The sequence below is a fragment of the Pagrus pagrus genome (genome assembly GCF_965226575.1).
Source record: "Pagrus pagrus genome assembly, chromosome: 18".
In the NCBI taxonomy this organism is placed as follows: Eukaryota; Metazoa; Chordata; class Actinopteri; order Spariformes; family Sparidae; genus Pagrus; species Pagrus pagrus.
The window spans coordinates 19,711,990-19,739,925 of NC_140202.1; the positions used below are offsets into that span (position 1 = coordinate 19,711,990).

General features: G+C 43.7%; 2 protein-coding genes across 3 annotated transcripts in view; both read right to left on the reverse strand.

Moving 5' to 3' along the window:
* Positions 1-2,531, reverse strand: part of slc25a21 (solute carrier family 25 member 21) — a 94,744-nt gene extending 92,213 nt beyond the window's left edge. The window contains exons 1-2 of the mRNA XM_084382198.1: positions 2,360-2,531; positions 2,149-2,230 (exon numbers count right to left, since the gene is read on the reverse strand). Coding sequence (XP_084238324.1) covers positions 2,149-2,218 — 70 coding nt within the window. The 5' untranslated portion in view covers positions 2,219-2,230; positions 2,360-2,531. The remainder of the gene's footprint in view (positions 1-2,148; positions 2,231-2,359) is intronic.
* Positions 2,532-5,624: 3,093 nt separating this feature from the next.
* plekhh1 (pleckstrin homology domain containing, family H (with MyTH4 domain) member 1) overlaps positions 5,625-27,936 on the reverse strand; it is a 29,132-nt gene continuing 6,820 nt past the window's right edge. For both annotated transcript variants that reach the window (XM_084381767.1, XM_084381766.1), the window contains exons 3-30: positions 22,756-22,818; positions 21,917-22,066; positions 21,737-21,820; positions 21,412-21,493; positions 20,515-20,697; positions 19,362-20,125; positions 18,929-19,007; positions 17,486-17,577; positions 17,204-17,351; positions 16,923-17,059; positions 16,704-16,814; positions 16,357-16,443; positions 15,883-16,041; positions 14,514-14,594; positions 14,086-14,265; positions 13,871-13,982; positions 13,177-13,289; positions 11,973-12,149; positions 11,766-11,863; positions 11,494-11,671; positions 10,598-10,753; positions 10,137-10,234; positions 9,740-9,881; positions 9,504-9,646; positions 8,979-9,108; positions 8,644-8,727; positions 7,885-8,031; positions 5,625-7,434 (exon numbers count right to left, since the gene is read on the reverse strand). In XM_084381767.1, the coding sequence (XP_084237893.1) occupies positions 7,282-7,434; positions 7,885-8,031; positions 8,644-8,727; positions 8,979-9,108; positions 9,504-9,646; positions 9,740-9,881; positions 10,137-10,234; positions 10,598-10,753; positions 11,494-11,671; positions 11,766-11,863; positions 11,973-12,149; positions 13,177-13,289; positions 13,871-13,982; positions 14,086-14,265; positions 14,514-14,594; positions 15,883-16,041; positions 16,357-16,443; positions 16,704-16,814; positions 16,923-17,059; positions 17,204-17,351; positions 17,486-17,577; positions 18,929-19,007; positions 19,362-20,125; positions 20,515-20,697; positions 21,412-21,493; positions 21,737-21,820; positions 21,917-22,066; positions 22,756-22,818 (4,131 nt within the window). In that variant the 3' untranslated portion in view covers positions 5,625-7,281. The remainder of the gene's footprint in view (positions 7,435-7,884; positions 8,032-8,643; positions 8,728-8,978; positions 9,109-9,503; positions 9,647-9,739; positions 9,882-10,136; positions 10,235-10,597; positions 10,754-11,493; positions 11,672-11,765; positions 11,864-11,972; positions 12,150-13,176; positions 13,290-13,870; positions 13,983-14,085; positions 14,266-14,513; positions 14,595-15,882; positions 16,042-16,356; positions 16,444-16,703; positions 16,815-16,922; positions 17,060-17,203; positions 17,352-17,485; positions 17,578-18,928; positions 19,008-19,361; positions 20,126-20,514; positions 20,698-21,411; positions 21,494-21,736; positions 21,821-21,916; positions 22,067-22,755; positions 22,819-27,936) is intronic.

Consider the following 27,936-nt stretch of genomic DNA (forward strand, 5'->3'; position numbering starts at 1 on the left):
AACAGGTATTTTAGGCAACAACACGATCTTTTCCAAACCCTAAACAGGTTGTTTTATGGCTGCAGGTCGAGACAGCGTTGAAACATTTGTAAGCGTGACACCACTGGATATTTTTAAAGGGGAACGACATCCAGCTGTGTTTTGGGGGGGCGACAAAAATCAGGCGTTTTAAGCCAAAACATGATCTTTTCCTCACCGAGTGGTTTTCATGCCTAAGCCTAACCGAGCCATGAACACAGCATTGTCACCACACAGTTTTGAATTGAAAGCGGAACCTAAAGAAATGTAAGGCTGCGACATAAAGTAAGGTAAAGTTGTAAACATATCGGCAGGAATGTACATTGCCAGCATTTCTTCTGGTATCCGGCGACATTTCTGGCTTTTTTACGGAGCAGCCACATCGTGTGAATCCATCACATTCATTCCACAAATAACACGCAGCCACAATCCTGAGCTGCTGGTCACTGAGCTGCTCGTGCAGAGTGGAGGACTGAGACTACATTTTAACAGCAAGCAGTTCATGAAGGGTGAATTACTACCGTTGACTATCACTGCCGCCTGCTCGATTTGTGGAATGTAAAATGATTAACCATCGACCTCGACCTTGGTTTTGCATACTTCTTTACAGAACGTGTACGAAAAAAGAGTCGACTATCTTCTCATGCAATCAACACCCTACCTGCCGCCACTTTCTGCCAAACTGCAACTGATGTTTTTTGTGTGAGGCAGAGCAGACGGAATAAGGCAATCTACCTGCGTGCTCAAACTCTTTCAACACATTTGTTGTTTCACAATAATGGCTCGGGTGTGAGTCGTTAGACAGCCCGTTTTTTGGCTCAACTATATTATAATCATTGTGGCATAATAACTATTCACTAGGTGTGATCACTTAGAGGAGGGCTACCTCTGGCGCTGTCACCAAAACTTGATTGGAGGTAAATTATAACCCCTTTTTAAGAGAACCGTCATTCGTTTGTTTTTCCATCTCCAACGCCCACGTGACATCCCCCCCACGAGACTCATTACGAGAGCCAGACTAAGCTGTTAATTACACCAAACGTATGACGAACACCTGATTACGCAGCTCCTCCTGCACTGCATCTCTGATCGAGGGGAAACTGTCTCATGAGGCTCTGAGGACAGAATGTGCCATCAGCTGTGCAGAGCCCCGTGAGGCAAATTGTTATTTGTGATCTTGACTCGACTACCTACTCCACCGGCTGTCGTCTCTCTCGCTGACTTTGCCTTTTTTCTTCGACAACGTGTCAGCCGAGTTATGCAACATAAAGCCACTCACATACAGACAATGGGAGGAGGAACGGAGGAGATTGTGTGTGAGGTAAAAGTGACTCCTGCTCACTTTCAGGCTGGACGCAAGGACACTAAAAAGCTTTTTTAAAGACGTGTTTAGATTTCTTGGTTCTTCACTGCACCTGGTTTGTCTGTACTCCGGCCATCATCTAGCCCAATCTGTGTCCTCAGCACTCTGTACTGTATGTAAGTCCATGATTTGTATTTGACTGGTCTCCAACTACACTAAAGATGTTTGCGCTCATGAATAAACGACTTCCACAAAGCTTTTTATTACCTACAGTGAGTTTGCATCCTATTCATTGTCTTCCTGTGGCTCTGACTCTTCTCACATGTGTTCATGTTATTGTTTTAGTGAAGCTGCAGGTGGTGATGTTAGTTCATCATAATTTTGGTTGAAATAACAAAGAACATTTCATTGAAAGTTTCCTTTCCGCGCGCTGCACTGAAGAAAACCCCTTTTGTTTTGGACACCTTTACGCATGCGCTTCTCCGACGCTTCCGTGAACACCCACACGGATCGAGCATGTGAGGAGTGTGAGAACTATCTTGAGAACACATGCGTAATCTTTGGCCCGGAGATTCCCACATCTCCCGCGGAACACTTTAACTATTCGGTTGTCGATTAACGACGCGTAAGCGATAGCAGGACACATTTTGGATCGGTTCTCGTGCCAAGACAAACGGGAAGGACGGCGTCACTGCGTTTATGTTTCACTGACAACACTGTGTGCTCATATGCTACTTACATTTAGCAGCATGCATTGCTATATAAAGTATTGCGTAATCTGTTTGAAGTGTCCCAAACAGCTGAAGTGGAACAATTGTTGGACTCACCAGCGGATCCACCGGCAATAATCTGATGGGAAGCCTCCCGGAGCATGCTCTGCGGCTTCTTGGCTGTCATTTTCCTGGTTTCCTAAAAAAAACAAACACACGGGGAGAGAAAAAAAAACCCAGCTACAAGTTATCCACACTAACGGTCCATAAACATGTCACAATGTCCCGTTAACAGTGAGCCTCGGTGCTCTCGGGCAGCCAGCCCTACCTGTCCCTCTCGGTGAGCTCTCTCCCCTCGGCTGCGTCTCGTCCCGCGGTTAGCTCGGAGTTAGCGGCAGGCAGCCCACGCTGGAGGAGCGCACCACTGATATCTCTCCGAGTGCTCCCAGGCTAGGCTAAGCTAGGCTAGTATGGATTCAATTACCACCACAAAACTGCTGTTTCACATTTACCCTCCCATTGCCTCACAGCCACCAAGTGTTTTGTAAATTGCAAATAAAAATGGATGGGACCATGACCCCCCCCTCCCCCCTCCGCCGCAGGTGGTCGATATGAGGCAAACAATCGCATAATCAGCACAAAGGTCATTTAATTTCCATACTGTACATGTGAAGTTATAGTTTAGCTGCACTGATGCTCACAATGCACTTTATGCATGTATGAATTGTGTTGACAGCTCGGTTAAACTATATTTAGTGTTATGCATTGATATTATATACAGTACAGGTGACAGTACAGCTGTTCAGGGGGAGGGGGAGGGGTTATTCCCATGTCTCTGCAGGCTCCTGCATGTTGCACAGTCTGATTCATCAAATAACACCCCACCCACAGTCTGTCTATTGGGAATCAACCCCGAAAGCTGAGGATGTGTGATGTGAACTGCAGTTTGTAAGTCTTAAATTAAAAAATGTATGCATTATTGATTATTTTGTCAATTAATCGCTTAATATGTCAGAAAATTAGAGCCCGACTGATATTGGATTTCAGTGGCTGATATAAGGATATGTTGGTCGATATTCTTACATAGGCTACACATTAACATTTTCTGCAATAATCCTTTACATTAGGTTATTGAACACTGTTGCACTAAACTTACTTGCGAGTGAAGTGGACAGTGTGCGGGAGTCTTCTTCCTGCTATCGAACACTAGAGGCAGGGTATTTTACAGTAAAACAATGAACTTTATTCATCAGCGTACTGAAACTGTATACTTCACTGGGGATGGCATTCTTGGAAATTACACCAAGCATCTTTCTATGTAGCAAGTTGTGTAAAGGAAAAGTTCTCACCAAGCCCACGTATGCCAGTATCGGTCAATAATATCGGCCAGCTGATTTATCAGTAGGGCTCTACAGAAAATAGGGACAAAGGCTGCGTCACAAGATCCCAGAGTCCAAGGTGAAGAGATTACTATTGTTGTCTAATTTGAGTTTACTACAACTGCACAGTTGATGCTAAAATGCTTTGGCAACGTTGTACCATATGCAATCATGCCAATAAAGCCACTTTAATTATGCCTCCAGATATTTTAATCTTACTTTCAGATCCAAAGGCGGCAATAACACGTTTGATCCTCTTGAGGCCTGAAAAGAATGAAGCCTGGCTAAATAATTCAAAGCCAGGACTAGTATCAGCATGCAATAGATCAAATATCGATAGACAATGGAGATTTGATGTCACAGGTCTGAAACAGATCATAAGGGACAAGTACAAGAATCTGAACATGAATCCTCATATAGGTGGAATCTGCCCTTGACCCACATGTTGCAGGGTTGCGTAAGAGACATACATGAGGCCCCTCGAAGCACACACAGCCACAGCCCCCTGTCTCACCCCAGCTTATATATGTGAATCTCATGTTGTAAAGACATCCTACGATCCTGCCCTCCAACAGTCAGATGACATGTTCAGAGAGGTTTAAAGGAGGAATGTCACTGTTTTACAGACATTGCTCAACAACAGGTTTTACTCTAATTCCTAAAACACCCTGTACAGCACACAGTGTTCTGCTTTGACATGTAACATCGCAAACGTGTTATGTAATAGTGGTGTTTCAGAAAGTGGCTCCACATGGACAAAAATACAACATTCAAAGGCTCTTACATGGGTTTGTGATGGATGAAAATGGAACAATATATTCAACATAAATATATGATGTGAAAGGAGTCAGGACTTCTACTTGTAATAATCCGTTTTTTAGACTATTTCTTCTTTTACTTGACTAAAGGATCTGAGTACTAGTCCCCCCACTGCTGCACTATTTTGAAGTTTGGAGTGTGTCCCATTTATTTAATATTTACTGGTGTTTGTAGAGAAATCCACTTATAAATTACAAGAAAATAAATGGCAGATTATTCAATAATGAAACGAATCTCTATTTGCAGCCAACATTACCACCACATATTTCTCATGAATGAAAGATGCTTGCGAATTTCTTTCTGGGAGAAGCGATCACATGCTCATGAGACAGAACACAAGGCTCTTTATGATTTAAAATAAACTTTACACTTTGCACATACATCCCTTTATATTCTGGCTAAATGTTATTCTGCTTCTTTCATAATTCATATAACATTCATTATGACACAGTCAGCCAGTAAAAATGCTATTCAGGGTTTACAGTAAGGGAAACAAAACCTCCATCCATCCAACAACACTGGAATGTGTTACTTTAAATGCAATTTGATTTAAACTCTTATAAAGCATGTGGCCCGAGCTGCTTTGCACCGCGGAAAAATTAGACGAGTTATTTTCTTTTTTGATGAGCAATGAAGGCATGCAGAAATTCAGCAGCGAGCCTTATAACGAGCGGTTCACTCTGTATAAGAGCAGCTATGGAACAACAAGGGCTTCAGACCAGCTATTAAAATGTGGGATTTACAGCATATATTTGGCAGAAAAATGCCATTACCACTTTGACCCCCTTGGATAAGAAAAAGCAGAACAGCTTCCACTCGTACAACCTCAACTCTAGTGCAACATGTAGACTGGGCAGGCTGTGTGCGACCAGTACACAGCCTAAGTGTATAGTTTATGGATGTGTTGAATGAGAGAAGAAGCTTTGTTTTGTTTGTAGGAACAGTTTCTTTTTTTCCACAAGGAGCTTCGACTAAAATGTTGAAGTTTGTTACCGTTCACGAACCCTGAGCGGCAGAAGGTGTTTTGTGAGAGAGCCAATGAAAGTTTGTGCAGAGAATAGGCCAAAACAAGTACAATAGAAGTACAATAAAAAGGTTGCTACACTTCTATAATCACAGAGAAGTCTGTTCATCCAAAAAATAAAGAGACATAACAGTAAAATTATCTGGCTTTTCATGAGAATTACCTATTATCTGCTATAAAAAGCCTATTTTTAATATACAGTATGAATAGTCTTTGTGGGTATGGGTAACTGAACGTGTACTGTACCCTGCATGGTGTTATTTCATTCATTTATCAAGTGAAGCCCAATCTCAAGGTGATTTTTTAGTTGCCTATTAATGTGTCAATAGCAAAAAAGATTGAATTAAGTAATGAGGAAACACACGGGAACACAGGATTGTACCATTTATTTTGTCACCACACACACATACGACATAAGGCGACATAACACCCTCTTTCAATCACATTCTAGTACAGATACAGTAACCAAACATACTCTGCTCTTAAATTACTCTGCTACGAAAAAAAGCAAACTAAGTCTTTCAAAATAAATGTGGTGGAAAACATCACTAAAGGTAATGTGTGAATGGAAAAAAAAAAAAATGTTGGACATAAAATAAATAACTAGTATGGACATGAGCAAGACAGTGGTTTGATCCAAGACAGTTCAAGTCATTCAAAATACTTTGTAGCTCTTTTGTTTTTCACTTCCGTTTGTTTGTTAATTATTACAACGCTAAGCGACCTGATTATGAATGTGCTGTATGTCTTATAGATTTCAGAGACATATTGTGTGGAGGACCATGAGAAAAATGAACATATAAACATGCTGCACTGCTAAAAACTTAGCATAGATGCAGACCCCATCCCTCTTATCGTTTACCTCGGTAACATTACATTGTTAGCAGATCTGGGCTGACGCACTTTAATTTGACCTTCTTTAAGCTAAATATTAAGGCCCCAGTAGAAAGGGATTACATAAAGGTTCCTTTAATATTACCTTCATTTCTTTGGGAAAAGCAGTCCTACCCACTATTTCACAAGGAAAACCAAATTTTGCTGCGGTAGAGTTGAAACGTATAGTTGAGTAATTGATTAGTTTAATACATTTCATACTCAATTCATCATTTAAGTCATTTTAAAGTGGTTGCAGCAGCTCAAATGTGAATATTAATAAACATATTAAACATAATATCTTTAGACTTTGGGTCAATGAACTAGCTCTAAATTAGAGAAGTATTATACTGAGAATATCAAATTAAGACACTAAAAACTATGAAACTGAAGTCTCACATGCCATATCGGTCCCTTTCTAATTGCACAGCACCTCATGGGTGTATCTAAAAGCGCCGTGTTGGTGTTTTTCACATCATGATTAATGTTGTTCCAGGACATTTATTAAAACACATGAGACAGTGTCGAAAACCAGACTGTTGATGTTTTGTCAGGTCTTTTTTCCCCCAGGTTGCTCTGACATTACAAAAACATGACTGGTCAGTTTCAAAGACGATCCTTGAGCAACATTAATTATGATGATCCAGGAGTAACACCAACACATCGATATCAGATTGTCCGTACCTCATAAATCAATTCAAGCTACATTTTATCGTCAAGTATAGGTGATCATTCAGCGACACGCAACGCTGTATTCCAGACAACGCAGCTCTCAGAAGACAACAGCTTTGTTTTTATGGGAGAAAAAAAGAGTCTGACGCCTGAACAACTGGAAAACACGAAGCCTGTGGAAATGAAACAGGTCCTCAGATCACTGCTGTGTTTACGTCTAATTTTAACAAGGCATTAGAAGATGACCTTACATCTAAGTGAGGCAGAGTTTAAACACTCTTTTGTTGGAGAAATAAATTGTCTAAGACGACCAATCCTGACGTTTCTAAATTTAAATCTCGATTAAAAAAAAAAACACTTGAAAAAATAATCTCCTAGTACCTGTTCTGTAATACATGCAACCCAACGCACTCCATATGAATGCAGACTAAAGGTAACTGTTGTCATCAAGCCTCCTGTAGTCAAACAGTCTTTGTTGTTCTTTCACAGTAGTGTGGGGCCCTTGGTGGTGTAGTTCATTGCGGGGAAGTGCCGGCCGTCTACGTCCCAGTGGCCGAGCGGCTGGTGCGAGGCAGACGGGAGGCTGGGGTTCCAGTGGTTCATGTAGCTGGCCATGAGCAGAGTCAGCTCCAGTATCTGAGACAAAAACAGGTGAGACCAGAGCGGGATTAATGGCTTTAACATGATGATACGGTCGTGTTTCATTTGATTCTGGGGAGCTGGAGGCCCACAGTGGCTCACGGAAGATGTGAAAACCTGAGAAGCCCCGCTGATCTGCGACAAGAATGAAGTTACTCTCAAAAGCTTCACTCACACCAGTAATATGAGTCTGTTTTAAAGCTCCATTGAGGTTTTGCACATAAAATAAGAGAAACAACCTGTTTTCTCCATCAGCTTTCACTTGTGTGTAAAGACAGGTGAGTATGGATAAGTCAGGGTTCTCTGTTCCCTCCCTTAGCTCCTCTCCTTTAATACCTTGAGTACTCACTCTATCTACCAATATTTCTATTACACAACTACACGCCTCAGCTCACTCAGGCAATCATTCAGACTGACCGTTTGTGCAGATGTACTCGTTAAACGTACCTTTGGTTTAGCCATCGCAAAGACCAGCTTCTCTACACTCTTCTTCCCGACTCCAGGCTCCTTCTGCTGGCTCGTGACCACCATGAAATCATCACGGCAACCGCCGAAGGTAATCACAGACTGGTAGGCGTACGTGACCAGTGTGTGCTGAAAGATGAAAAGCATTGCCAGTGTGAAACGTGCAGTAAATCGTATATAAACAGGGAGCTCGTTCTGATTTTATTGCTAATCTCGAAATAGAGTATGGAATTCATTTGGGGAAATCATTTCGGTTTCTTCTTTTCTGAGGGGTAAATTGAGTGCGAAGGAGCGTGACATGATTTCCAGCAAACTTCTTGTTATTTTCACTTTGTTTTTCTCTCTGATTTTCTGAGAGCGCATGAGCAATGCTGCCCACCAGACCAGGAATGAAATGGGTCAACACGGGCTGCTGAAAATTACAGAGCTCGGGCTAACATCATTTACATGTCGGATCTGCTGTCTGTCAGGGTCAAGAATGTCAAGTCGGAGTCTGGCCATTTTATTTTCCTGTGGATTTCTGGTTTTCGAAACACCACAGAGTGAAAATCATTCCAGACCAACGGGTCGACAAATCTCCGCTGTGGCCGAGCCAGCCGAGCGCTGCAGTTGTAAAAAGGAATTTTTGGAGCAATGAAATGAAGAAAGAGGGACACATTTTCTGAAATACTTAAATGTTCTGATTAAACGTGACGCCATTCTCTTTTTATTTGTTTCATGTGACGACAGTTTGAAACTCACCATTGTGTAGTCCAGCACACACAGTCCATCTTCATTGACTGCCAGCCACACCTGGCTCTGCTCAACAGGAGAGGGCGGGACAGGCTGTGGATAGGGAACACAAAGACAGGTCGTGTTACAGTGTAACTCATCCTGGTAAACATTATAGCTTCCTGTCTGGGTTTTTTGAAACTGGCTCAGTCTGTGCTTGAAAGTTCGATGGGTGGCTGTGTGTGTGCAAGCCAAATGAAAAGTGAATTTTTAGAAAGGTATGATTTGTGTCAAGAGAGCATGCTCGCTGTCGATACAACTTTAAAAAAAGACTGGATATAACGGACTAAAAGCTGATCTCTTACCTTGGCACTGAAGAGTTTGGCTCCAAACAGGGGCCATTTCCGAGCCACGGTCAGGTATATTCTCACACACTCGGATGCACTGCACCCACGTAGCATAGACCACTTAGTGGCCAAACGCTCAGTAAGATCTCTGAAAGGATCACAGGAACGTAGGTTAAAGTTTACAGCGAGGAACAAGAACAAGCACAGCGAGAACATCCTGCAGTGTTTTGTTTGATCTGGCCTTGCCTGACATGGATCGATTTCATTGATTCATTTATGACAAAGTGCCACCGCTGTGTTTGTCAGACTGTTTTGGTTGCAAGGAAGTATTGCAAAACACAACAAATAAATCTGTATAAGGACATAAAGTTCTGACAGGCATGATGCTATGTCATGTCTGGAAGTTAAAGCAACACTCGAACATTGTTCAGGTAATGCTGAGTTTGAAAAAGAGACTGAAGTAATAGCTTTTAAAAAAGTTGTTAGTGGCTTCCGTGTCACTAATAACTGAGCCTGTGGTAGTGGAAGTGGTATTTGTTTTACCTGAGCTGCTCTGAGCTGCAGTCCTGTTTGTAGCGTTTGGGGTAGAAGCGCTCTAAGGCCTGCAGGAGGATCAGCTGAGATTTAGGCTGAGGAGAGCCGGTAGGAGAGGAGGCAGCTGGTCGCTCCAAATCACCATGTTCAACCTGGGAGAAGAAAAACAAAATAAGAGAACATTTTGAAAAATAGAAGAATGCAGTCTTCTTAGACCAAGAAGTTGGATTGCAGTCTTTACCAACCTGTGCCATGAGGGCAGCCACCTCCAGAGCCAGCTCTTTGTTCACAGGGAAGTGGCCTTGCTGAACTTCATCATTCACCTGGTACGCCAGCAGGAGGCGCTCACGCTCCGTCTCGCCTTTCACCTGAGATCTGAAACACAACCTGTGCGTGCAGAAATGAAGCAAAGGTTGTCATGAAACTTGTTTTCCTGGAATTCCTGGAATTGTGTACACTTCACTTCAAAGAAAAGAAGAAAAACACGTATCACATCACCATCTTTTATTGTGTGGTTGTATTATTTCAAAAGGCCTTTTCTTTCTTCAGACAAATGTTTATGACAACATCACTAAAGATGGCGAGGTGATATGTGTGTGTATGTGTTTGAGTTGGACCCAGACGCGACACAAGAACTCCTACCTGTTCTTGTATGTAAGGCGGACGATCCGTGTCCCCTCATTTTTCCCAGGATGCAGCTCTTTCAGGGCCTGTTCCCACTTAGAAATGACATCACAGATCTAGCAAAAAGGGATACGAGTCAGTCTCCGGTCAGACACGTGGACGCTTTTACCTTATTTCTGGTTCTGTCCGAAGGTGGAAGAAGCAGAAAATGTACCGTAGACTGACAGAGTTTAACATCTCAGCTGGAACAGTTTCAGTAACCAAAATGAAAATTAAGTGGAGGCACCTCTTTTATCATGATTGAGTGGAATTAAATTACAGAGGAAGGCTTTGGTTTGGACAGCCTTAATTTGTCAAAATAGCCCTTTACTACCCACAACTGACCTTTTCAAATATCAGGTAACATGAGACAAATTTGAATAAATGCGCCACAACAGCCTCAGTGGTGTGTAGAGGGTTTCTTCCATCCACAATCGTACCTTGGCAGACGGCTGCAGGCAGTGCTCCAGGTCTTTGCCTGATGGATCATCAGTGAAAAGAGCAAACCCAGACAGCTGAGGCTTCCTCACGCTGATCCTCTGGTTCAACGTATTCAGGAACTCTTCCACTGTGGTGGAGCCGTCGAAACCCACCACCTATGTGGGAAAACAAGGGACACATCTCATTCTTGTTGATGAAAAACACCAGAAAAAAGACACAGCTAATATTATTTTGGTGTCAGAGCTGCAGGACCCGTAGTTTTAGATCCTGCAGTGCTTGACCTGGAGTTGTAGTCCTAACTGTGCCACCGAAGAAAAGTAACAGCACGAGCAGATCAGACCCACAGTCAACACTGATTAAGTAGATTGTCAATTAGAAAACAAAATATAAAACTTGGGAGTGAAACATTGATTTTAATCGGTCTTTACTCCCATATGAAACTCCAGTGAAGTCGTGATGTATCAGCTACAACCTCCAATCAACAACCAATATCCAGTAAGATAGCGCGTCTGCCTGTAAAAAGACTTTCGTAAGGACTTCCTCTCTCTCCGGCGCACCAAAAATAACTTTGTAACAGCCTGCAAGATGGTGGCCCAGAACAACTTCGGGTTCGAGTGAGGATTGAGGAAATAATATGGGCATTGGGATGTACCCATTACATATTGAAGCAGTAATTACTTAATTTGCCTCTAGGTGGCAACATCAACACGTCCTCACATCAAAATGTATAAACTGATGCTGCCGGTACTTTCTCTACCTGGAGGCAGCTCAGGATCTAACGGGTAAAACTGCTCCCTGCTCGTCTTTAAGATATAGATATAGATATAGATACGGCAAGATTATAAAGGTAGACACAGCTTGAGTAAGAGTGTCTTGCGCTATGACCATGCTATACCTGGTAGGTGTTGTTCATGAAGTGAACCGGGATGCTGAATGGCAGCGAATGGTGGTAGGGGTTCCTCAGCAGGATGGAGACGATCTCCATACGTGAAGGCTTGGCCTCCCGCTCTCCGTTCTGCAGTGTTCGCTCCACAGACCTCTGGCAGTACACCGCGTACTTCCCCACCTCACTCCTGTGTGGAAAAATAAGAGATAGAGATGTAAACAATGGACTAAAAACAGCTGGTTTGAGTTACATTGATGTTTTTCTGCCACCTGTTTTCTCACCTTGGGTCAGCATTGCGTTGCAGGTACTGTCTGAGGTACCAAAGGAAATGTTGTTGAGGAAGGAACAGAGCCACACACAGAGACAACAGCTGCCAGCACTACAGGAAGAGGTGGTGAAAGGAGAAAACTTAAACGTGGAAGTAAAACAAATATCCACTTGTGTCATTCACATGCTTTTGTTTTGTCGTTAATATGCACCAGGCTGACCTGTGTGAGGGAGTAGTTGTGTGGCGTCCGCCGGTTGGTCTGCCTGATGAGCTGACAGTACATTTCGTTCTGCAGCTCCGGGTGGGTCAGGCACACTTGCAAAGCATTCTGGGCCAGCGAGGTGTGGTAATCGACAGACGGAGACTCGACCAGCACGTTGATGAAGAGCTGACAGGACTGCAGAGAGGGAACGACCTCTTAATTCAACTGTACCGCCAGCAGGTGGAGGCAAACACACACACACACACACACACCAGAGACTCCACATTTAAATCCGTCTTAAAATAGTTAAAACAATAAAACTCCAGGTGAGGTCGGAGGAAATTTAAAAAAACAACAAAAGAGGACGTCATGAGGTTGAGTCTAAATGTGTATGACATTGTTTTTTGAGGTAATCTCCGCTCTCATCCACTGGGACAGCTGAAGACAAAGAGCCAATTTAACAGCTCTCATCAGTCTTGTCAGATTCATTAATAAACTTCAAAGGCATGAAGTAGAGCTTGAAAAGTGTGTCACTTCCATTCACTCCGCTCCTTTGTGTGCGTTTGGGACTGTTTTTCAAGGCTGGCTGGTCAAAGAGAGCCGATCCATTCAACTCTCAATCCTGCAGTGTAGTGACTGTAGTGGATGGGGCTGTGAAGCATGAGTCGGGCGCGGGGAGGGGGCTGCTGGGTGGGCGCACCGAGGGCCGCAGAGTTGAAAAGAGAGGAAAAGGATCTGCCATCTTCCTACAAGGTCCCTGCTCTGCTCTGATCCCGTGTCTCCTCCCCCATCCTGTGGCTTCCATATCCATTGCTGCCACTCTCTGAAGGCCCTGACCTCCCATGTCTCCTCTTTAAAGGGGCTCCTTTCACACTGGCTGTAAACCCGAGGAACGGTTGGCCTCAATCAGAGCAGATAATCAAGGCCATTATCTCTCTTCCACACTTTTAATGAGCTGGGGCCCTCGTCCTCGAGCCTTTGATCTGGTTCAGAGGCGGGAGGGAAGAGGAGAGCAGGGCCACGGAGCGCATCCAGGAGTAGGAGGGGATAATGGGGGGCTATGGTCTGGACAAACTGGAGTGGGGTGGATGATGCCTTGAACAGACCCTCACAGTGAGAACCAGACAGAAAAGTAAAGAGGAGATGAAAGTAAGAGGAGAAAAAGGAAGTGGAACAGAACAAAAGAGACGGAACGAAAGGGGTGAGAGGTGGAGAGACCGACCTTGAAAAGCTTGAGGGCTTCGGTCTGCAGCGCTTCAGAAGGCAGAGTGGTGAGAGGCGAGCGCAGACCCTCCTTACAGAAGCTCAAGGCCTCGCTCTTCCACAAGGCACATTCTGGGAAATGACACACGTACACACAAACCCACGCAAACGCGTGCACACACACACACAGACAAACACAAAGATTGAGTTTCAAAGTTGTAATGACTCAACAGCTGACACGAATTCACACACAGTGCTCCGGTCGTAAACACAGTCTGCAGTGTGGATTGAGGCTGTCAGACGCTGTGGTTCAAAATAACATGCAGAATGCTGTTGTGTAAATGAAGCCTGAAGCCTTTCAGACGATTATACATCTACTGTGTATGTCCGAGTGTTAAATATACTGTATCTCAAGACAGAATACAGTGCTGAAATCTTATGTAAATGCAAGGATTCTTCACCTCCAACATATGGACTCTGGATTAAGGATGTTATGCATTATGTACAGCTGGAGAAGGGATCATCTACGTGCTTCTTTGCCACCTGGCAACCATTTTTAACTTTTGTGGCATATATGAAAGCTAAAATTTGTGGTGAAGTACACTTTTCTCCACATGTCATGCCTGCACAAAAAAAGATTACAAAAAAAACCAAAACACAGACTGTTAGAGCTCCTAACAGTGCTTCTTTGCTGTAGGACGGGGATTTCTCACCTGGATCTCCTTCAGCATCGAGGAGTTTACCGATGAGCTGCTCGTACTCTGTGCCCACTTTGAGGGTTGCGCTGCTGCCCGCTGCCACCTTCAGGTGATACAACCAAGTGTCCTGTGTAGACAAAAAGCGTACTCATCAACGTACAAACAGAAATGAACGAACAAAATAATGGTTTGAATTACAGTTTTATAAAAGATATTGCCTGTTCCAGTACCTTCTCCTGCTTGGTGCCAATGAGCAGGTATGTAGGACTCTGGTCTCGCGGTTGGACCACCAAGGTGCAGTGGGAGGAGAGGAAACCTCGACTGCCTGTCTCGTAGTCCTCATCTGAATCACAGGAGCGATCCACTTCCTGTACAGAGGCCTCCCGCATCTGCAGCTGCCCGAGAGGCAACTATGACAGAAAAAAGAAAGTCAGTAAACAAAGAATCAAACAAAGGAAACGGTGGTAACTTCTATAAGATCAATACAGGTAGATTTAAGTGTGTTTAATCCAACGCACAATATGTTATTTCTGTTATTTCGTTAAGACAACCAGTAAAAAGCAAAACCTTTTTGAGGCAGGTGTGAATAATCACTAACAAAAGGCTAAATCGAAAGCAGACGAGGAGAAAAAAAAAAACAGAGGCTAGTCTTCTTAACCTTGTCTTCCTGATTACGATAGTAGTAGAAGACTTTTCCGACCAAAGAACACCACACCAGCTTCGAGTGTCCGTGTTTGACCTGAAACAAGAAGGAAAGTGTGAGTGAAGTGTCAGGACTATGTGGCCGTTCAAAACAAATAAAAGACTGTACATTTTTTCTGTATTCTTTGAAACTCAGACCAAAGGAGTTTTCATAAAGCTTGACAGATGTTAGTCAGGGAGTTTCTACATCTGACCAGCAGATGTCCCAGGAGTGTGGAGGCGGGTGTGCAAATCATTTAGAAGAGCAACGTCAGGGAATTCAAGTGGCAGTTTGAACATCCATACAGGACGATTTTTTGATTTCAAAGCAAAGTGACTCCTGTGATTCCTGCATTCAACTTCACTTTAACCAGGAATGCAGCGGCACATGATAATTACACAACACCTCCTGCGACAGGCTTCTTTCAGAGAGTTTCGGAAAAATGTGAATGGAGCAATGATGTCACTGGAAGATGGCGTCAACGCGAAGCCAGCTGTGCATCCCTCAGAGGGGGTCGCCGGGGGTTAACTGCGCTGAGAAGCAGAATAGCCCCTGTCTGAACCGAGATCACGTCATAACCAGGAGATCAAAGGCAACTCTCAGGGAGGGATTGGGGGGGTTTGGCGAGAGGACGTGGGCTCCATCATCTCAGCTTGAGGCTGTCAGTCATCTGTCAGAGACCGACAGGCTTCGGTTCAGGAAAGGCAGAATAAAAAAGGAGGGAGGAGGGGAGAAGAAATCTCAAGCATTCCAGCAGCTCGGGCAGAATAGCCGTGTCCAAACGTGCTCAGTCAAACCTTCCCCACCCCGGTGACAGACGCTGCTATATCCGTCTGAAAGAGCACGTTAAGCCGGAAAATGAGTTATTTCTGGCATCGTCTTCATGGAGACAGCCTGGTTAACCTACACCTCTTGTGAATATGCAATGAAAGCGGGGCAGGGAAGTAAGGATTAGTAATAAGTGAATCAAAATTCTTCACAAAGAATGCATTGCCGGTTAGAAACCTAATAAAATAAACAATACAAACAAAATGTATGTACAAAAGCTTCATTATTTCTACACTGAATTTGTGTGATGTCAGGTGCTATCAAAACGTTTTAATTAGTCGATCAGCAGAAAAAACAACACTGATAATCTATTGATCAGCACAAAATATCTCTTTTGTTTAATTTATATAACAAAACAAAATGTAAAAATGAAATGTTGTGTGCTTAATGAGTGCTTACGTACCTATTAATATAATCATCTCCTAGCCGTAGCTTCATATTAAGCTTAAAATCATTCGAGAATATTTATCTTATCTAATACTCTCCAAGTAAGACAACATGACTTCTATCTCCTGACCTTCGTGAGCCAACCTCTCACGGTGGGCTTGGCGGTGGTCTCCACCGTAACCGGTCCGCTGGCCTGGACTTTGAGTATGTTCTGCAGAACCCTGATCCACTCCTCGAGGATGTTGGGTGAATCGGCGGTCAGATAGAAGGTCTTCTTCTCTGTAATCAACTGATTAGACGAAAGGGGAGAAATATGGAAAAAATGCTGAGCCAAGCCGGCTGAGATAGCATCATCGTGTCAGACGAGATCAGAATCAGCTTGCGAAGAGCCAGGAAAACATTCCAGGCCAATACTATAGCTGATGTCATTTTAAGCCGCTTCTCTGGTATGCAGCAGTAAAGCTCGACTGTGATGCTGCGCTATATGTGTGTGTAGCTGCATCTGCTGTCTAAGAACTGCATTTAAGTTTTCTCGTTTTCATTCATGCCACAGTCTTTGCATTGGGATCCTTTGCTAAGGATTTCAGACATGTTTTCCACTTACTTGAAATGTCTGCGCTCCTTCTCCACGAACTATCCGGCAGGATGAGTTCAGCTCGATCTGGCCCTGAGGTTTCCTGATCACGTCACTCTGAATACACACCAGAACACACAAGAATCATCATTTCTGTCCAAAATCATAATTACAAGCTCCATCACAAAGTTTGTGACTGCGGTGCTCATGCAATGTAAATGTTTTTTAATCTACACTGACAACTACTTATGCCTTCAACTGCAGCCATCTTGCACGTAAACACGGAAGATTTTGAAATATTCCTGCAATGTTTTCTGTGCAGATATCAAAACCTTAGAAGGAAGCAGACAGGCTGGCTCACAGCGAGACACACTCACAGGAGATTTGTAGTACAGGATCTCTCCATTCCTCAGGATGAACCAGCGACGTTTCCAGGCTTTCACCTGACTGCCCATCTTCAGCAGGTACCCAGACTTCTCCAGCATCTCCTACAGACACAAACAATGCAGGGATCCTTTAAACACTGCTGACTGGTCATACTGTATTTGAGTTGTGTCTTGATAGTAGAATAAGGTGGAAAGCAGGACTCCACTCACAGGCCCAGTGCTCTCACAGGAGTAGGAGGAGGTTCGCTGGACTTTATGCTCAGGTTCAGAGTAGTCACTGTCCAGAGAGTAGGCGTCAGGAGGAATGGCATAATCACTCTCTGAGCTGATGGAAGACATGGATACACCTTGGAAAACAGGAAAAGATACAGTAGAAGTAGTTAAAGGGAGAAAAACAAGCATATTTATCTTTTTTGTTTTACTACAATTATACACCAATCCACAAAGAGCCTCTTCCTAGCTCCTGACATGATGACATCTGCAGTCCTCACCTCTCTTGACGGCACGTGGGCTCCCAGGGACACTGCTCTTCCTGTCTGGACTCAGGATGGAGGTCCGTAAACTGGCCAGGGAGCTGCTGTCATCCTCAGAACCCGAGTCATCATCGGGTAGAGGTACACTGCTGATCTGAGTGGCTTTCTGTAACAGTTGACAGAGTACTGTAAGGTGAAACAGCACCTACAGTGATGACATTTCTGTAGCTAAGCGGCTGCTCAGCACAGATCCAGCTGCAGCGTAAACCTTAAATAATCATCAAATAACATTTCACTCACCCCTTTCAGTGTGGTGTAGACTGGCACGTTGATATTCTTGTAGATCAACTGGCTGAACGGACCTGCCGCTGGATATTGGGGTAGGTTGGACACTGGGGAACATTAAGAATGAATCAGATTTTACATGTATTTTTATGGACGTGTACATACAGTAGCATGCTAATCACAAATAGCACCGCATTTGTAGCTTAACATACTACAGAAAACATGGTGTGGCAGTAGCACAAGAGAGGGGTCATGAGGTCTGCAAACTACATCTGTCATGTCCTTTAGCCTACACAGCAATATATATAGCTAGCTGAAAAAAATTTAAAGGTGCATTATGTAAGAATTAGCCACCTGTCAAATTCATACTCCATACCAAAAGGGGGCAGCAGCATATCACCAGAGTAACCGCTAACTGCTGCTAACTGTAAATGCCATTAGGTATAGTAGTTAGCTCAGTTAGCCATGCAGCTAGCAGTCAGGAGTGAGAAAACTTCAACAAAACTTGTTAAATAATGCCCCTTTAAGTTTTCATTGGTAAAAAGGATTATTATGAGCGCTTGTGTTGTTATTTCTCGTGTTATTTCTTCTTTTATAGGTCAAACAAGACTCAAACATTACGACAACCTACTTCAAAGACAAAAAAGTACCGTACACATGTTTCTTTTTCAATTGTGAGGATTAATAAACAAAGCTGGGGGAGAAAAATGAAATGGTGCCTTGTTTTAACAAGTTTATCAGGACTACATGCTTCTCAAAAAAAGTTCAACAACCCTTGAACCAAAACAAAATACAACTGTTCCATGGTATTAATTTTACCAGAGATCAAAATGATCCAAGAACAGATTCACCTTAAGGCACAAACATGAGAGGAAGCTGAATGAGCTGAGCAAGCATGACTTAATCCACAACAGCCGCTTGGCAGTCAGCAGCGTGTACCTGGCAGTCAGGATGCTCAGCAGTCAGAGTGCTGTCAAACTTAACCGTCTGCATCCTGACAAAATGGATGATGATGTCGGGACAGAAAGCATAGCAGTAATTACACCCAGACCACCTCCTTTCATCGCAGCTGATTAAAAAGCAGCTTCTCCCTCGGCTCCTCTAAACCTCCCTCCACCTTGGCTTTTCCTCAGCTCTTTCAAAAAAAAAAAAAGGGGAGGCGAGGATCTGAACGGCCTCCCCGAAGAGGAGCCCACACCTGTGCAGGTGTGTGGAGCCTCGGGCCGGAGGAAGTGACATCAAAGGCGGCAATGACAGATCCAAACCAACCACACGCCTCCACAGCAGCTTTAGCATCAGCTGAATGACATGTCATTTCACAATACTGACTCGTCTCCTGCACCACCCCGGCTTACGACGCACGCACGCACACACACAAACACACACACACACACAGAGGGTTAAAGACTGCCGAAGCAGAAAAGAGATTGTCTTGATTCTGGCTGCAGGGGGACTCACCTCGTCCGGGGCCCCTGGCTCCAGGACTGGCCTCTGACACTCTCATTCCTGACTTTGCCACAGCGTAGATCCGACTCTCCTGCAGAAAATGTTCACGGCCATTGAGATGTTTGCTGAACTAACATCGTTAAATGAGAAGTATGACACCACACTTATATCTGTACGATAAATATGACGCTTTTCTGCCAGCAGCCAGTTAGCTTAGCTTAGCATCAGTATTCTTGTCTTGCTCTCGGCAAGAAAGCAAATAAGCGTCTTTCCCAAAATGTCAAACTATTCCTTTAATCTCGAATAGAGTGCTGCGTCTCGGGCAGTGTCTGGAAACAAAAAGATAACAGATCTAATTGAATTGCTCATGCTTGCAGTTATAAGTGATAAGATATGAACTGCATTAAGTAACAGTGGAAGCATGCATAATACCGGTCTCTCATACCCATGAAGGGAAGCGGTGCAAAGGAGGCGTTGGCGGCTTCAGCACCTCTGGATCCAGCCGCTCCAGCTCTTCTGCGAGTCCCACAAAGGAGACTCCATCCCGGGACGGCGGCTCTGATTCCGACCCCTCCACCACCCCGTCCATGCTGTCAGGGAGCCCATCGTCGATGTCTGTTTCTTCCACAACCTGCGAGAAGGCCAAGCTGGTGGTGCCTGCGCTCTTGAGGGTGGAGGAAGTGGAAGATGGGGTCATGATGTCTATGTTAACGTTGAGGTGGTGAAGTCTGTCCAGGCTGGGCTGCGGCTGGCTGTAGTGCTTCTTGACCAGCTGGATGCTGTCTCTGGGGGTGAGCGGAGTCCGTACTTTGGGTAACGTCATGCTGGTGCCTGACTGGTGAACTGGAGGATTCGGGAAGGGGTTGTTGGTAGAGGGGGAGCGCGACAGGAGCGGGCTTTTGGGTGTCAATCTGATGATCGACTCCGGGGAGCTCGGTCCATGGGCCATCTCGTAGGCTGAGGATGACGATGAAGATGAAGAGGACGAGTGAAGGCACTGAGAGCGGAACTTGCTGTTGAGCTCATCGGAGGAGTTGTCTCTGTCAGACCCCCCTGCAGGACCCTCTGGGCCCACTGGGAGCTCTGGTCCACTAATGGAAACAGGGCTGCTGGGACCCTCCCTGCTCCAGCCCTGAGAGAAAGCATCGTGGGCTACAAGGTCTCCGAGGCAAATCCCTTTACTGGAATGTTCGGGTGTCCTTTTCACATCTGAGGAGACAGATTGATAACATCTAAGAAAGCCTACATACCATGGAGGACCTTATGTTAAAGAAATACACAGAAGTAGTGTATTTTAAGATGTTGAGGAACCAGAACGAGAGCATTTAGAACATATGGGTCAACAGTGGAGAAGTAGGTTTAAAAGTCTGTGGGCAATTTGATGCATTTTGATGTTTTTTGCTGTAATTTTGAGTGACTTCAGTGCATCCACGCTGTGATACACCACAACAGAGCCAACGACTAAAAAAAAGACTACAGGAATAATAGCTAACAATGGGATTTTGGTGATCAGCCAGACCTGAATTAAAAGAGACACTCACTGCTTCAAAAGCTTCCTGCCACCCATCCCAAGATAATACAAATTAAGGGTAGCACACCTGCTGGCGATGTCTTCATATTAGCGGCGGCTCCACGGGGACCAGTCTGTCTCCAGCTGTCATCTTGGGCAGGTGGCGTGCTGGGGCAGCTGGGAGGAAACAGCGGACTGCTGGGCACTAGGTGGGTATCCATTACAGGGGAGGTGGCAGGGGATCCAGAGGATGCAGGTTTCTCTAAGAGAGCTGGAGAGGTAAAGACAACACCCGTCACTTAAACTGTTTCCCACTGGAGCTCTGGGAATATATTCTGACAGATACACCAGCTCCCCACATGTCTACATGGCATTTAACTCTGCTACTGCTAACAAAACAGTTAATCCAATGGCTGACAGTAACAAAGGCCTAGTAGGTAAGTGAGTTTAAATCAATAAATGTGTTTGTAACGTTAATATAAGCAAAAGAAACTCATAAGGCTTTTACAAACATTTTTAAACAGTCAATAAAATATCAAGAGCCTATACATTTCTATTAATGGCACAATAAACATGTCTATTATGCTGTTATTAACACTTATATAGTCTTATTTATGTTAATAAGCATCTTATAAGGACTCACAACTGCCTGACTATCTATTAACTAGTGCTTATTACAAGGACCTTAATATAACGCATTATCGTTTGTCTTAATGTGATTTGTCGTGGTTGGCTTCCATTAAATCGCACATTTTAATGTATAAAAGAATACATTAATTTCTTATATTTACTTCTATATATAAATATTAACAGGAGTTGGACAGAACTATGTTCAGTTATCTGTAAGAATCAGAGTTTATTCTCATAAATAAACGTAAACGTACAAGGAAGCTGAGAGAAGGCCATTTGTTTTGTTTACGCTGATGCCGAGTCCCCCACCCCTTCACTTTGTGGTACAGTTTACAGAACAGTTGTCTGAATTCACCTTGTAGTTTGTCCTGCAGCAACATTATCTGTTCAGTCTGATTCAGATTGGCCAGTTTCAGCTGCTGGTTCTCCTGCTCCATCTGCAACAAAAGTTCAACCTTTAGCATCCAAATACAGAGTACGATGGAAAGAATAAGGAAAATGCCATGCCTCGTCGAACTGCTTAATTACTGAGACACATTCGTCTTAATTTATAAGAAAGCATGTTTAAATCCTCTGACTGCTGAACATAATACACCTTCAATCATACGCATCTCTTGTTGCCACACATAATGTCTCCCAGAGGCTCGTACTTCAGTGTTTCTATACATGTGTGGGCGTACCTCTCTGAGCTTAAAGGTGACCCAGTCTTTAATCTTGGCAGCCTTCTCCTCAATAATTTTTGCCTCCTGGGCTCTGACTAAGATCTGCAATCAGAGAAAAACAGAGGTTGTGGATTATTTCAAACTACATTTTATCAACATTAATGGATTATTTTCTCTATCTGATGGCTCGGTCCATACCTGTTTTTCCAGCTGCATCTCTAATCTCTTTATCGCAGCATCTTTCTCTTGAACCTGACTGGTCAGGTCTTGATACTTTCTGCACAGCGAGCTCTCCGATTCGCTGGTTTGTATATTCGCTGACTTCAGCTTTTCTTCCATGACATGGATCTGAAATGCATAATTAGAGCAGTGAATGCACGAGCACGGCCAAAAGACAGCTCAAATTTGCATGCTTCGTTTGGTTTTGATGGGCACCAGACAAAGCCAAGAAGAAAACACAGAGGATACTTTTTTTTGCAACGAGAAAAAGTTCTCTCAGCCCTTAGGTATTTCTTGTTTTTAAAGAAAGGGTGCTGTTAAATTACCGACTACAGAAACACCTGGAGCAGCCAGTAATGACAGCAAATCTGAGATTAAACACAAAGGCAAGAGAGACAGAGTATGTGTCATGTACAGTACGAGGTTTCTTATCCTCCAACCACACGCTCCTTTTGTTAAGTCCCATCGAAGGTTAACTCCTACTTAGTGGTTACAAGTCCAAAACTTTATGGATCCCAATTTTAGGATTTCTTCTCAACGTTGAGCATGAAATTTCATACAGTTCTTGATCTTGAGAACTAAAAGGACAAAATCTTGATTTAATTTTAGAGCTTTTAGCTACAAATTCAAACTTTTCTTGTGATTGATGGACTCTCTCAGCACATAGAGTATTGCTCATATACAAACAATGAGACAATGTGAAATGCAGTTAATTATACTGAAGTAAGTCAGATGGAAAAGTTATTTGTTATTTGCCTTTGTGCAACTTCAAAAAGTGGAGATATCCTTTAACATTTGACAAGCCGTGGCCCCTCTACCTGTTTCTCAGCACTTTCAGCCCGCTGGTCAGCCTCCGTCACCCTCTGCTCCAGCTCCTGCATCTGGAATAGAGAGAAAAGAGGTTTCAGTCGTTCTTCTACAAGCCAAGAACAACAGGTTCTGGCAAGACACATCTCATAACCCTGTACTGTAAGAGTGACAACCAAAACCCAGGTCTACCTACGCAAACACACACCTACACAGTTAATCCTTCATAATCACTTTTGCCACAGGGAAGACATTTCAAAGATGAATGTAGTGAGAAGATTTAACATCCCTTGTTGAGACAATCTTGCTGAATCGATAAAACAATAACAGTGCTGAAGAAAAAAAACAAAACATCAGAAAGAAGCAGCAAAAGAAGGATAATCTTCAGTAAAATTAAATAATTTCCTGTTTAACAAAGATGCCACTTCAAGCAGAGGGACATACGCGTACCGTAGGACCAGCAGAGAGGCCCTCAGAGGTGGCTGAACATCTTTCACACTGACACCGCCGGTCAAACAACAGTGTGATGGAAGAATGCCACCATGTGTGTGCACAAGCTTGCGTCACCTTTTGTGCAAGCATGCATACTCGTGCTTTCAAAGGCAAACACTCTCCATCCTGCAAGTATGCACACATCTGCAAGTGCCCTCTCTCTCAGCGAGCCACGCAGACACGAGTGCGTGCACAAAATACCCTTAAATGCTTGTACACACACACACACACACACACACACACACACACACACACACACACACAAGTTCAACACAGGACTCCCTCTCTTGTGAGTTCAGTGACCCAGGTGAAAGGAGAACAAACACACTAATGGATTCACGCTGCTCGGGAGATGCATTTGAATTCCTCCCGTCATCTTTGTTTCCCTTCCCTTTGCTTCTTTCTTTCTCCCTTTCTCGTCACCTCCATAAGGGCCCCTCTGATTCCCAGAATCCACCACTCACAACATTTGAATGCTTCCTCGCAGCCAGATTAACGCTCACTAAACCCAGAGCGAATGCTGATGGTTAGTGGTTGGATGACTCTTCACCTCAAGGTCAAAAGCCTTCGTCGTGAGTCAAAGGCTTTGCCGAGCTCGAGCCGAAAAGCAAACAGCACTTTGTCCTCAATTCAAAAAACCAAAATAGGAGAGGCAACATAACACTTGAATATAAAGTGCCTCAGAAGTCACAATGTTGAGCAGATCAGTAATCAGAATAGGCCATCAGAAAGCTGCCGCATCCAGTTTGAGAACAAGTGAGAGGTCAGGAGGTGGAGCTGGGCGGACCTTGAGTCGTGGCTGTGAATGAGAGCTAGCAGCGAGAGTGTGAAGCCAACACAGAGGACTAAATGGTGGTGATATCAGCACTGAAAGAAGAAGCTTCTGACAAAGTTTGTGCAGAGGACAGCTTTAGCATTACTACTGGGGTATAAGAGGCTTCCTAAGGGGCATTTTCTTGGCAGTTCCCAACTGCACCAACACAGCCCTCGCAGACGAACTCAAGAACATCGTCACCAACCAAAGCTGTCATGTTCGGGCTGCTTTTTAATGGATGTTATTAAACGGTATCAACTATGTTTTTCATGCAATTGTGTCTTGTTTGTTTTTTTATATAGTTAAACTGCCCTCGGGTTGGTTCGGTCACGCTGCGTCGATATGTCGTTATACATTTATAATCAAATTTAGTTTTTAAATTACTCAAGCTACTTCAAAAATATTTCCACACCCACCTCGGTAACTGTAGAGGTAAATTCTTGTGTACAAGTATCCACAGGTTTAAAATCACTGTCATATCTCTGCCTGTTGGGTCCCAACTCAAACCAGTCACGAGTGACCTGATGGTTACAAATTGGCTTCTGTAACCTTAAGGCCATCAGATATGGATGACAACTGTGTCAGGTAGCGCTGTCAGTTTATCTCTCTGTCTGTCTCTGTCTGATTAGTCAACGCAGAGTCCAACTGTTCAGGCCTGAGTCGCTGAGCAGGCATGACACAACTATGCGTGCAATCCAGCATCTGTGCAACACACTTGTTTCTGCTGCTGAGGAGGCTGAAAATGGATGAGGTGGGAGTCATGTTTCGCAAAGGTTCGTATTAGCAGTCTGAGTTGCATTTATCACCAGACTTTAAGGATTAGTGTCATGATATTCTGAGTATTGTCTGAGCAGGAAGAAGCTTGTATAGATTATCACTCTCTGCCGTCTACAACACATGCCACACAGTTTCACTTACTTACATGTCCCTTCGTTACCATGAACATGGGCCCTGCAGTTTGTTTGCGATCAATCCCAAGGGCTTAAAATAGCTCCAATCAATGCACTCTTGTTTGAGTAGCTTTCACTAAAAACTCCAGTCCGGCTGTTTCAGGAGAGGATATAGCCATTTTAAAATTTTTAGATCTTCAGTTGGACTGAATGGGCTCGGGGTTGAGAGTCACAGATTTCCTTGAAAACAGTGAGAGAGACTGGCATGCTGATGGTTTTGGTCTTTTCGTGAGATTTATTGACAAAAAGAAAGAAAGTTTAGACTACAACCAGCCAACTGAAAGTGACAGATTGACGCTAAATCTTCATTTGTTTAAACTTTTTTGCAGAGTTTTGCAGAATACTCTGGCAGGGGAGCGAGCGTCAGCCCCCTCTGCCTCACTGTGGATTCCAGAGGGACAGATAATATGCAAGGAGTTGAAGATAAGATGGGAGGACGTTACAGACACCAGATCATCTGCTTCACAGACAGCTAGCAGATCTGTCACAGCTATATATCTGTTTACTGTTGCTGTCAGACACTAACTGACTGAGATCTGATCCTATAGATTAGATTCTGTCCACATTTCCCTCCCTTTTCCTCTCTGTTTCACACCGTTTATGTGACCAGGGTCTGAAAATGTGAAGGTAAAACGGGTCTACTCTCACCATGCGTTAGTTTCACTGTGAAATATCAGTTCACTGAGCGCTCCACCTGCCTCTCGACTTTAATCATTAACCCCTCTGCACTGCTGATGGTTAGTAATGACTCCAGATAAATCATTGAATGTTAAAACGCCTGTACAAAAAAGCGCAGGGGAAAGAGAAATGAGGCACTGGTAGAGAAAAAATACAGAAACACACAGTATTAATACTGTGTCGGACACAAGGGTATCTTAATAAGTGAGAGAGCTAGTGAAGTGATCATACAAGACAAGACAAACATGAAAAACAGGCTGAGGCAAATGAGCTATTAGAAAGAGCTCATCCAAACAAATCCTCTCATGAAAATAAATGTTTATGCACACGAATGAACCTCGTGACCTCCCCGCAGTCGTCCTCGCTGACTGATACCGCCGGTCTGAGTGTGAAAGTAACAGTGTTTCTGCTCCTCGAGCCACGTGAGGCTTATGGAAGAGATTAATCTAATTTGACCAGTATTAGATTATCCACGTAATGAAAGGACAACCTTGAAGTGGGAATACCCCCCCGATTAATGATTCCTCGGATTGAAGTGTATCAATATTCTTGGAAAGCCTAGCAAACACATTTAAAACTTTCTGGATCATCTCCCTACTTGAGGATTTTTCTCTTGAAGGTCATTCTCTGACACAGCTCGAGTCTTTGTTTATTGGACGCCAGTACGCTTCTTCACAACGGCTCGAAAGATAGCTGCAGAAACAACCTTTCCAGCGTCAGATTGGGGTGGCTGTGTCGGATCACTTTTTGTGACTTTTCCAAAACTGTGCAGAGATGATAAGGAGCCAGGGTCTGAATTTCTCTCTCAAGCTTCTTTCTCAGCAAGCGCAACACTGTGACTATCACCTCTCCTCCCTATCTATGACAGCCAGCTTTTTGCTCCACGTTCTAACGCGGCTATTTGGACAAACTATAAACACAATCTGATTTCATGGTTTTCCAGCACGTCATATGAACTACTTCTCAGCGTAATCCTTCCCTTAGGGCTGCTTCGGGATCTCTTGTCTTTTGCAATTAGTTGACTATAATCAGTTCATGTTAGCCGTCCGCCTGATGAAGAAACAGCAGGGTCAAAACCTCGCTGGTTCCGGTCCAATAAAGCACTCAAGGCTACAGAGCAGACCTCTAATATTGAGCAAGTCTCTACTTTTTCTCTGAACCAAACTGGAACTGGAAAGTTGAGATTTCAAGATTTATTTTGCCAACAAACGTAGAAGCCTTCGGTCATTCAAATCTGGAGTTTCTTTTTTTAATTATAAAGTCGTGTCATCAGAATCAGCACCGGTCTAATTCCAGTTCTTTCTGCCCGGAGAGGTTTCTGTTTTTATAGGCCACCAGCTGACAGCTGTCGATTGCACTTTCCTAATCCACAGTAAAAACAAAAAAAACCCTCTCAGATGGAGTCCTCATCCTGTTACACTCCTCACAAGGCAAATGGGGCATCTCCTACTCTCTTCTCCCTCACTCACAGTCAACCTCTGGGGATAAATGCCATGTCACAGGCAACCACGTCAACTTTTTTTTTTTTTTTTTTTTCATGTTTTTCCATACCAAAGTGGGTCAATGTGTAAAACACTCCTAACTTGGCAAGAGAGGAGATGAAGAGCGTGAAGCAGACTTTCCAAACAGCAATAACATGACGGAACGGTAGTCACTCAGCGCCCTCCCCCCCTCAAGAAAAACTCAGAAAAACACACTCAGCAGCACGGGCCTCCACTTAAACCCTGTGCTGCGTGTGTGTGTGTACGCATGTGTGTTAGCTAGAGGAGTGAGAGAAAAAGTTAGAGATTAATTAGCTTGTTTTCAACTTTGCAACGTGGCCAAAAAGAACAATAAATACTGTGTGTGCTGGGTTTTAACTTTGTGTTTTTTTTATGAGGACAGTAATTAGTCCATTTACAGAAAAAGTTTGAACTCCCCTCTACTCTTGGCGTCGCACTGAAATTAATATTACAAATGGGGAGCTAACAGTGTGTTCGTGTGAGCTTTTTCAAGTTGCAACTCATTTTATTGGCGGTTGAGAAGTAAGGCTGGCATTATTTCATATTTTTCTGGTCAAAAAATCCGATTAAAAAGACCAAAACCAATACCGTGTTTCGGTCCACCTTTCCGTACTCTTTCATTAGTGCTAGAAATGAGGTGGATAGGATTATTGACGATATAATAAACAATGACAACACATTTTGCCTTAAATAAGTCGTGAACTTTTACCCTTTGGCTGGTGTAGATCCTTCTTCAAGACCAACCCTTTTCAATGA